This window comes from Stegastes partitus, unplaced genomic scaffold, assembly GCF_000690725.1.
Source record: "Stegastes partitus isolate 25-593 unplaced genomic scaffold, Stegastes_partitus-1.0.2 Scaffold1000, whole genome shotgun sequence".
Taxonomy (NCBI): Eukaryota; Metazoa; Chordata; class Actinopteri; family Pomacentridae; genus Stegastes; species Stegastes partitus.
This window is the reverse complement of record NW_007578731.1, coordinates 136,304-147,418: the sequence shown is the minus strand read 5'-3', so window position 1 is coordinate 147,418 and position 11,115 is coordinate 136,304. Positions and strand designations below refer to the sequence as shown.

General features: G+C 39.8%; 1 protein-coding gene across 2 annotated transcripts in view; it reads right to left on the bottom strand.

Annotated features, from left to right (window-relative positions):
- The window catches only part of dnpep (aspartyl aminopeptidase), a 15,743-nt gene extending 5,197 nt beyond the window's left edge, over positions 1-10,546 (bottom strand). Inside the window, exons 1-12 of one of the 2 annotated variants that reach the window (XM_008294845.1) lie at positions 10,476-10,546; positions 9,942-10,032; positions 7,486-7,574; positions 7,298-7,411; positions 5,719-5,844; positions 3,960-4,084; positions 3,723-3,807; positions 3,177-3,284; positions 2,895-2,972; positions 2,449-2,529; positions 1,629-1,789; positions 1,242-1,281 (exon numbers count right to left, since the gene is read on the bottom strand). In XM_008294845.1, the coding sequence (XP_008293067.1) occupies positions 1,242-1,281; positions 1,629-1,789; positions 2,449-2,529; positions 2,895-2,972; positions 3,177-3,284; positions 3,723-3,807; positions 3,960-4,084; positions 5,719-5,844; positions 7,298-7,411; positions 7,486-7,574; positions 9,942-10,032; positions 10,476-10,481 (1,104 nt within the window). In that variant the 5' untranslated portion in view covers positions 10,482-10,546. Of the gene's footprint in view, positions 1-1,241; positions 1,282-1,628; positions 1,790-2,448; positions 2,530-2,894; positions 2,973-3,176; positions 3,285-3,722; positions 3,808-3,959; positions 4,085-5,718; positions 5,845-7,297; positions 7,412-7,485; positions 7,575-9,941; positions 10,033-10,114; positions 10,133-10,475 lie in introns of those variants that run through there. The other variant, XM_008294846.1, reaches the window with a different exon arrangement.
- Between the last annotated feature and the right edge of the window lie 569 nt (positions 10,547-11,115).

The window sequence follows — 11,115 nt, the reverse complement described above, 5'->3', positions numbered from 1 at the left end:
TGCAATTTTGGTCCAAAAATGTCCAATTTTTTTTTCGTAAAACCAGATGTTTGGCAATTTTTGCACCATTTTCTTGGCGCCAATCTGTCGATCAATGTTTAAAGAGCCATAATATGAGAAATAATGTATTTAGAGCCCTAAAAGTTTGCAGATTCATCGGTATGGTGCAACCCTGCTTTGGTAGAACAACACAGACCAGTTGTATGATGGAGCAAACTTGGTCAAACAACGTCCATTTTTTCTATTCCGATTTTCTAACAACCGTAAAACCTGATGTTTTGTCAGTTGTTGCACCGTTTTCTTTTTGATCAACGTCTGAAGAGCCATAACTTGAGAAACAATACATTTAGAGTCCTTAAATTTTGCAGATTCATCGATAAGTCCATGTGGTCTTCAGTGGTGCAGCCCTGCTTTGGTAGAATAACACAAACCAGCTGTATGATGGAGTAAACTTGGTTCAAAATGTCAACCTTTCTATTTTTTTTTTTCCCAAACAGAATGATTTGTCTTCCTGTGATTGGCACCAACAGGAGTTTTACAGAAGTAGAGGATGGTACCAGTCAGAGGCACTTACATTAAATTTATGTGTTTATTCATTTTGCCGAATAGCTTCCAACTTTCCCAGAACAACGTTTCTGCTCTTTGCTAACGAGGTTATAATGAATCCAAACAGATCTGCTTCAGCACTAATGATTCTTCTTTCAACCCAGTGACAACACGATATAACAGTTGGTACTACTGTTGGACCTGCTCATGTTTAAACATCGGCCATAAATGCAAATAATTCAAACTGTTTTTTCTCATGAAGTTCCTCTGATTGGTACCAAACTCTACCAGAGAACAAATCAGCCTCTTATGGTGAAAAATAAAGGTTTTACGGTTTGATACCGGAGTAAACAGAAATATTTAAGCTTTCCGACCAACTTGCTCCATCATACCACTGGTTTGTATTATTCTACTAAAGCAGGCTGAAGACCACGTGGACTTATCAGTGAATCCGCCACATCTCAGGACTCTTCTTAGATTATTTCTCAGCTCTTCAGACATCGCTGGCGCCAAGAAAACGATGGATTATTAGGATTATTTAACTGAAAATCTGATCAACTCACTCGATCTTCGCCACTTTAAATAGAAATAAACTGATCAGACGTTCGGTGAACCGAGGAGGACTGACCCACAAATAAAATAAACACAAACGTCAGGAGTAAAAAAAACCTTATTTAGTGAGTGAAGGTCGTCACCTTGTGGAAGGCTGGTCGGTGGTTCTCCTCGTGCTTCTCCCTGAGAGGAAACCGTCAAACAAGATGAATTAAACGAGGTGAAGTTACGACCTGAGGCTGAACACTTTGTCCACATCGTCTGAACAACTTATTATCGTCTGACTGACTTTCATGTGCAGAAAACTGCAACCAGCATCTTTCCAGGATTAATGCATGACTTTAGGCAGCAGGAGGAACAGACTACCTGGAATCTTTTACAACTTTCTCACCATTTAAATCCGACAGAAGCTTTTCTGTTTGGACGTACGTTTGCAGATCAATCAGATCAAATGTAATAATGTTTTTTTAAACCATAATCCTTCCTGCTTCCTTCAACACCTCCTGCTGCGCTGCGCCGTCGGTACTGACTGGTAGTTCGGGTGCACGGCGTGAGCCATGTCGGCGCTGATCATGAAGGAGCGCGGCGCCGCCTGCTGGAAGGCGGTGAGGTTGGAGGAGGAGGCGGCGAGGCGGCTGAGGATGAGCTCCGTCAGGTTGGACTGAGCTCCCTGGGCGCTCTCTGATCCCACCTACAGAACAGAAACACACTCAGAAAGTGGAAACCACAGCGGTTTTATCTCGTTTTTTCATCAACGTGATGTTTGTTTTGGATTATTTAGCCCTCCTCCGTCGCAGAGTTTCACGTTTTATCCGTAACCTGATGTGATATTTGAGGCAGCGGCGTGCCGATCACCGCCGTCCTCACCGTGTAATCACAGGAAATTGAATCCCACGTCAGAAATTAAAGCGGCTCCGTGATTATATTGGAAATGTGCACGGTTACATCTTGCTTCCTGACATTTCTTCACACATAGAAGCCATTTCTGTGCGTTTTATTAATATTTTCTCATCGTTTAGTCTGTAAACGTCAAACAACACCAGTGAAACTAGCGACTCCTTCACCTCCGACTCCAGAAACATTCACTTCACAGAAAACGGAAGAGAAGCAGGAAATCCTTCTGCAATTAAAGTAATTAATTAAGTTTTTAAGCCCCAAAACAAGCAGCTGACAGAAGAATGGAAGACACAAATAAGGTTCATCGTCAAATTGAGCTTTTTTGAACCCAGATAAAAGCTTTCTGCTATTTTCCACAACACGGTAAGCATAAGCTGTCCTGAGACGTTTGTCGTCCGATAAGTCAGAGGTCGATTCCCCCAAACTGGCTCGTCTTGTTCCATCAACACTCACCTCTTCGTTGTCGTACAGGGTGATCATGCGGATGTTGGGATCGTTGGCCAGAGAGTCTCCAGAGCACGAGTCCACCAGCCCCTGAGAGACAACAGAGACAAAGTCTTACTATTAACACCAATAATCATTTAAAAGAGAGTTTCTTTACAAAGAACGTGATCTGCTTTGCGAGAAACGACAAAAACATTCAGCCAGAGGCAGAAATCGCTGTTGAGTTGATTTCGTTTGAGTCAAAACACTGAAGTTGCATTTAATCATTTCAGTTTTAGGGTTCAGGCAGATGTTCAACCAGACAAACGTCCACTTTTTAGGAAAGAAAAGTGGCTGCAAATAAACCGAAAATGTGTCTGAGTTTGAATCAACAGTGCACGTGTTTCCTCTTCATGCTGAGGTAGAAAAGAGCTGAACGATGAACAGGCGAGGGGCAAATAAAAGTGAAATCTGACCTTCAGGGCGCAGTAGCAGCTGTGCAGATTGTCCAGACGAGGAGAGTAAATGAACTCCTGGTACACGCCTCCTAAAGCCTGCAGCCAGAGAGGACGGAGAAAACAAGTGAATCACATTTAAACACACAATCAGCTCCTCTGACTTTCCTTTCAGTGCGACTTGTCACTTCAGACTTTGTTTTAAACATGACTTGAGCCCCTTTCACAGGCTCAGCACCGCAGATGAACCTCAGAGCGGCTTCAGGGGCTTCAGCCGGATGTGTTTACGAGCTGCAGACTCACCGCCGGCTGCGTGTCGGTCAGACAGAGCTCAAAGTCCAGCAGCGCTTCGGGCTCGACGCCCAGCTCGCTGCACAGAACCTTGACCAGCGCCGGGTGGTGCTTCTCCGCCTGAAGGGGGGAAAAGACGCCTGATTATCGTTTCATCACTTCATCTGACGACCTGAGTCCAAAAAACTGAATTAAATCAAAGCTTGCAGGTTAATGGAAAACACACGACGAGTTAATGTTTAGAGTCTGAGCTGAGTGATGGCGAGCCCGCTGCACAGAAGAACTTTTATCCTTTCCTTAAGTGCACACAAAGCCCGGGCGGCGAGTTTTAAATCTGACATTCTGTGTGTAAATCTATTATTCACCGTTGAAAAAAATAGATTTTAGGAGCATTGAATGAGCTCGAAGCAGCGAAATCCAAAATGATTCCTCACAAGTCTCGTCTCAAAATTCATGTTTTGTTTGACAGTTTGGCAGAAAAACAGACCGGATTTTCCTGAGAGCTCAATCATTCTGGGATTTTAACCCGAACGCTGCACGGGTTGTCGTTTTTGTTACCGTGCTGACGGCCGAGGAGGCGTCTCCGGAGGACGAGCATCCCGTCTCCAGCTCCTCCTGGACGGCCGTGGCGATGATCGGCACCCTGAGACACAAACACGCAAACCCTGAAACCAAAAGCTGTCGGTCGTCGTTTAAGAAAACGTGTGTCCTCTAGTTCGTAGAAGGCGTTACTCTGGAATAACTTGGCAATCGTTCTTTTCTAAACTCCCCAAACCTGGGCGTCTAGGGACGTACAGGTGGTTCTCCTTGTTGGGGCCGAAGGAGTCGTTGATGTCGCGCTGCAGGTGGATGGCCAGGTGAGGGATCCTGAGCAGAGGCCTGGGGACGTGGACCAGCCGCTGGACCAGCCGGCCGTCGCTCTGCAGGAACAAGAATCACACTTCTGTCACGTTGAGAGACTTTATTTGCTGAAGACTTAAACTGACTGTTAGCATCACTACGGTCTAACTGACGGTGTGTGGACTCGTCTGCGGTACGAAAAAAAAGAAATCTGAGGCTCTAAAGAGAATAACGAGGTGGAAACACTGGGCTGCTTGCATTAATCAGCCAATCACCTTTCTGTTTAACCTCACGGTCAGTTTCTTTAAAAAAAAAAAATAAAAAATTAAAAAGTTGATCTTAATCCAGATTTTTATTATTTTCTTCCAGTCACAAGAGAAATAATAATAATAATAATTAGCACAACTGTAGGATGTTTAAAGTCAGAATTCTTCTTCTATATCTGAGCTTTCTCTGATTGTACATCAGTTCATGTGGCATTAAAATATATATAATAATATTATTCTTTATTTACAGTTTTTAAAATCTAATATTTTTAAAAAATAACTGTAATAAGTCCAGTTTTTATTTACTGTCTTAGATTATTTACATTTTTAAAGTAAACTTTTAAAAATGCTTTTAAATATTTTTTAATCAACTGTTGAATTTTAATCCATTTATGCTTTTTTAAAAATAAATATACTTGTGTCTTTATTCCTCCTTATTTTTTTAGCTTCAGTGTTCTCCAACCATTTATTAATATTTTATTTTGTATTTGTACGTTTTATAAAATGTTTTTTCAAATTCATTTTGTGTTTTTAATTATTTTATTTGCATTTTAAACATCACCTAAAACCCAAATTAGTTTGTACGGCATGAAAAACAAGTTTATTTTAAATTTTTACACATTTACTTTAAGCTGTTGTTTAAAAATATTTTTCTCTTTTATTTCGTCTAAATTATTGTACCTGTTTTCTAACATTTATTAATATTTTATTTTTTATTTGTATATTGTAAGTTTTATTAAAAGATTTTTTTTCTAATGTATTTTTGTTTTTATTTATTTATGAGCATTTTACAAATGACCTCATTTTATTTTTGGTATTTTGTCTTGCTGTCTGTTCATCGTCCAGCCCGTCTTTACCATCTAGTGCCTTCAAACAGACTGACGAGGTGTAAAAACGCACATTCATCAGTCAGACATGATTCTGACGGCGCTCACTGTTTGTTTTTGTTTTATAAAAATACCAAAAATACCTCAAATAATTAATCTGGGCTTTGTCTATCAGCAGTAAAAAAAAAAAAAAAAAAGCTGAATTACTTTCTTCCAGTCACATGAAAAATAACTGGTGCATCTGCTAAATATTTAAAATACAAATTTCAATTTTATATATATATTTTAATTGTTTTATGTGACACTTAATCTTTAATATGAATCCATGTATTTTGTGCTGTTTTTCCCAAAACATTTATTTATTTTTTTTGACTTCTTTAATTGCTCTTTTTAAAATAGTTTTAACTGTTTTCTAACTAATTAATTAATTAATTAATTAATATATAATTTTGTATTTCTATCGCATAATATAAGTTTTAATAAACAAACAAACAAAAAACAAGATGTTTAAAATTAAAATTGTATTTCCTAAAACGAGCTTGTTTTATAAAACCGTCTTCCACACCAGCAGCTGAACCTGAACGTTGTAGGGACGTTGTGTTTGTGTTTCCGTCCCGGTACCTTGACCATGACGCGGCCGGCGATGGTCAAGTCGCGGTCGAACCAGGTGTTCCAGATGCCGCCGCCGTAGCACTCCACCCCGACCTGCAGGCAGCCCTGCTTCGTCCTCTTGGACCGCGGCTTCACCTGGAAGCACAAACACTCCGTAAACAAACACCTGATTTTACATCGTTTGCAAATCGTAGAAGTCTAAAATGTTTCTGACTGGATTTCAAAATAAAAGTATAATGAAAATAAAGACGCTGTATAGAAAGTGACCTGAAAACAACTTCCAGTGTCGTCCTGGTTGATATTTGTGATTTTTTTTTCTGATTTTCTGTATTTTTATTGACCAGTTATTGAATTAAATAAACTCTTCAGGTGTGACGCCGTCTCCTCTCTCTGCCAAACGTCTCCAAACACCAACAAACCAGGAAGTTAGCTGCTCTCAATGCTACGCTAACAGCTAGCTGCTTAGTTAGCAGACAGTCGCAGACGATAACTGGTAAACTTAAAAGATCTTAGCGAGCGATAAAAGTGACAGAATATAAAGAAAACAGACAAACTGATCAATCGCTGCTATTTCTATTTTACTTTTTAGTTATTTCCTCGAGCGGATTATTTAAGCGAAACCTGCTTTAGCTTAAATAATCTAATAATGCTAGTTTTTGGGGTTTTATCCAACTCAGTCCAGTCCAATATTTATATTTTTGGATTCGTTTTGCAGTATTTGTGCCCAGTTAAAACCGTTTTTATCCGTTTTTAAATTTAAGAACGTGTATCTGGACACCTGTTTGTATATTTTTCCAATATAAATGCAGGATTTTAAAATTTCTTTTATTAGGATTCAAGGCTTTTATTGGTCAAAAACACAATTACACAGAGTAAGAATAAAAAGAAGGATAGATAGATAGATAGATGGATAGATGGATAGATGGATAGATGGATAGATGGATGGATGGATGGATGGATGGACGGACGGACGGACGGACGGACGGACGGACGGACGGACAGATAGATAGATAGATTTATTATAAGCTCAGCCACTGAGACAAGTTGAAATCGACAAAATTAATAATAAATAAAAATGTAATGAACATCATGACGTTGTTTTTGGATTGTGGTTCAACAGAAATATAAAAACATATAACATATAACAGCCTGATGGAGCCGTGAGCTAATATTTAGTTGAACCCTCTGAACCAATCGCTGCTCATCAGTAGTGCTCTAAATTAGTTTTTTAAAATTATTCTTTTCAACCACAATTCAAAGCAACGTCTTATTTCACTAAAGTATAATTTAGCAAATTTTTTATTTATTATTACTTTGTTCAGTTTCTGGTTATTTGAGTGTAAATTTAGCCTTTTCTTTAATTGAAGGGTGTGAATACATCTGAGGACGACTGTCGCTCCAACAAGCCGGATGTTTGTCGTCTATGTTGTACTTTTGTCGTTTGGTTTTGCATCACAGCGTTTCTTTCGGCTTCTGCACGCTCATAAAAACCACCAGCGCCACTTCACTCGGCCGCCTCAGCCGACTTCACATCCGGGGCGCTGCCAAGGTGTGTGTGTGAGAGCAGGTGAAGGGGGCGGAATCTCACCCGGAGGCAGGGGCTGTCGGTGTGCGCTCCGATCATGGAGAAGCCGTTCCCCGGCTGGTAGCGCCCGCCCACGGCGAAGGCGATGACGCTGGAGAAGTTCCTGGTCACAAAGTACTGGAGACACAGAAGTTTGTTCAGGTTTGATTCACGCGTGGCGGGTCGAGGATGTCGTGTCTGGACAGGCTCACCTTGTTAGACGGCGCTACGCTCCACTGCTCCGTCTCCTTCAGCTCCACGAAGCCGGCCTCCAGCAGCCGCCGCTTGCATTCTTCGACCACTGCAGGAGGAAGAGTCACCGTCAATCTGTCCGACTGTTTGTCGGTTTGATGAAAGTCGGAGCGATTTGTCACCGACGCTGGAACAAGCTTCCACCAGAATGAACTTATGTGGTTGTGACACCGAAGTGCTGAAGAACTTTAGCTCAGCATTAAGTTACTGCCACGGAAAAAGTTTTTAGTCGCACTCAGGACAATTTTAAAGCGTTTACACTGATTTTCCGACTCTTTTATGAGTTTTCGTGGCACTAAAACGACTTAATATCGCAATAATCTTTATTTATGGAGCACTTTTCAAAGTCCACATGACTTTAAAACGGTTCAAACTGCTTTTATGTCGTGTTTAATCCTTGTTTTTTTTGTTTTTACAGCTATTCAGTTAATTTTTCACCAACATTTTATTGTCATTTTTAACCCAGCGGTTCTCAAACTTTTTGAGCCACGACCCCCAAGACAACATGAGTTAGTGTTCATGATCCCCTGGTCTGAATTTGTATGATATCATGAGTAATAAGTGTGTTGTTTGTGCGTTCATGCGTTAATGATTAACGTGTTAATTCCACAGATTCATCTCTTCACATTAACACGTTCATTTTCTTTTGAATGAGTTGATTTTTTTTCTTTCTTTTGAACAGGTGAAAAGGATATTAGAACCAAAGGAAATTTTTAAAAGGGGTTTTAAAAATAATTATTATATCACATAATCAAATCATGATATTAGCAAGTTCAAAAAAGGAGTGGGAGGAAGCAAACACTTTTAACTTTTACAGCCCTAATACACATTTATTTGATAAATGTAGGCTTTATTTATTTATTTGTTTTTCTAAAATGATCTGGTGACCCCCTGAAGTTATCCCCAGTTTGAGAACTGCTGCTCGAACCACTTATTAATATTTAATTCTGTATTGGTTTTGTAGGATGGAAGTTTAATCAGCTGATTTGCTCTCTAGTCTGTTTTCTCAGACATATCTTATAAGTCATCTGGTTTTATTTTGGGTGTTTTCAGTGCGTCCTGCCGTCCGCTCACCTCCCAGCCTGCGTTTAAAGTCGTGGTCCTTCTTCAGTCGCTTCGATTATAAGTGACACATAAATAAAATGATTGACCGACGCAGACCGAGCAGGAATCTGAGAACTGACTGGAAAATACCGAATAAACCGGTTGAGCAAGTTTCACCACATTTAAGGATGATTTAACGGCTGCATTTTAATCATTTTATTCCACAACAATCACGCGACTCCTTCAGACGTCGAGCTTTTTTGTCGTTTTACTATTTTCTGAACCACCACAACGTTCGCAGGTTTGTTTTCCGATCGACTAATAATTTCAGATCAAAAAGCTGCTCTCGTCTTATTCGTACCACACATGTATTTCTGAATAACACTATTTGTGACTCTCAAGAGGTCAGAGGCCAAAGGTAGACGTCTCTATCGCAGATCTGCTCCACGTTAATCTTATCTCAGGCTTAAAGTCGTCTGTTGAACTGATCAGCGTCTCCACTCGTTAACGCTGACACACGCAAGTCTCTTTGATTTCTCAAGAAGAGAATCTCACGCCAAACGGCCGGCGGCTTATTGCTGTCTCTCTTATCAACCTTCTGTCTTATCTCAGCAGGACTTTTAATAATGAATAATCAGCTTTAGGGTGTTTTGTAGGCCAAAAAAACAAGTTATTAAACTATTACATTTACCAGGATGTGCTCTGAGTCTGTTAGTCAGTCATATTAATGATCATTTTAATCTTTTTGTAAGCAAAAATATCAATTATTTGCTTTTATTTTTACTTCTCAGGCATCTTTTTTGACTCTCCCCTCAGAGTAAACGTAGTGTTTGGGTTTTGCAGAGTTCATCAGAGAATACCAGGACATTTAAACACTGCTTGCACCTAATTTCTCCAGGTGTAACATCGCAAACGAATGACTGTCCTGTCGACACACCACGGTGCAGAACTCCAGCTCGCTTTTCAATACACAAGATAGAACCAAAAAGTCTTTGTTTTCCTTCTACGTTTACAGTTTTAGCAAAGCAGCGTTTATGTTTTCAACACATGTGGCTTATTATATTGTGTAGCTGGTTGGACATTTAACAATAATACAGAATAAGATTAGAATAATAGTGTCTCTGATGTAAGCGAAGGGGCTTTAAATTATAAGATTTTTGAATGGAGTTTGGTCTGATGCTTCCCACAATAGTATCATGGCATATATGTTGACAGAGGAGTGAAAATGCATTGAAATAAGCTTGAACATGCATTTAAGTGCATTCACATGTATTTAAAATGTGAATTTCCAGCATTCAGCACAGAGAAGTCAGTGATTTTAAGCAGCTTTCGCTAAATTTAAGGTATAAAATCACAGTTTTTCAGACTTTACCGTGATATGGAGACACCCCTTTGTTGACAAACTGCAGAAACTCTCTGGCTGCTGACTGCACCGCATCCCTGGAGCTCTTCATGATCAAAGACTGAAGGAATTAAGAGCAAAACAAGGAGTCAATGACACAACTTAATGACAAACAGCAATGAGACAGCACAGCTAGCAGCTACCGGCGACTACTTCCAACTTCGGACGCTGAACACGAGACTCCAGACTTTGCTTTCACATTAGCGGAAAAGGAATATCCGGAACTCAGACGCGAATAAAGCGGAAACAATCACAAAAAGGAAATAAACTACAGCTGAAATCTACTGTAAACAGGAAACAGCCGCGTCAAGTCGGATCCTGTCCGATAAAGGAAGCACCGGCTGTTAGCAAACCTTTGCTAGCTAACCTGAACGGGAAAACTCGAGACTTGTGCCTCGTCTTCTTCTCGCCTCTTCCTCTGCCGGCCAAAGTCAAAGCAGCTCTCAGTGACGGAGCAACACCTCCACATAACGAGCCGACACTACTCATTTTTATGGCACTTACCTGCATTAATTGGACTTCTAAACTCCGCCGCCGTGAGACAGCCAGCAACTGACAGATTAGCAGCAGCAGCGACACACACGCAGTTTACTGTTTACAGGCGAAGAGCGGCAGCGACACCCGGCGGCCGGGAGGCGCATTACACCCTCTACAGTTTCACATTTTAAAATAAATTACTGCCTCAAACTTTGTTATTTTGCAACTTTAACTTCAGTAAATATACTTTAATCTGCTCTAAACACCAAAACCACGATCATATAATTCCTGTGGGTTTAAATATATATGTGATCGATACAATAAACTGAATTGTGCAGCGACTTTATACAAGATAAACTTTTTTGATACCTCATATTTATAACGATAAAATCTTTTTTATGTATTAATAAAATGTGCAGTTAAAAAATAATTTTAATTAATTTGTTTAACTTATAGTTTTGCACCATTTGCACTTCAAAACACTAACACATGAGTCATGTTGTATATCAAGGAGCTGACGTGACATCATAAAAACCAGGGAAAAAAAGTCTTCTTTCTTATATTCGTGCAATTTAACATTTGGTAAGTCTTTAATGCATGTTGCGTATTACGCTCAGTGGATTTCTAGATAAATATGGAACTGCTGCTAGTGATATAGAAGTTTATT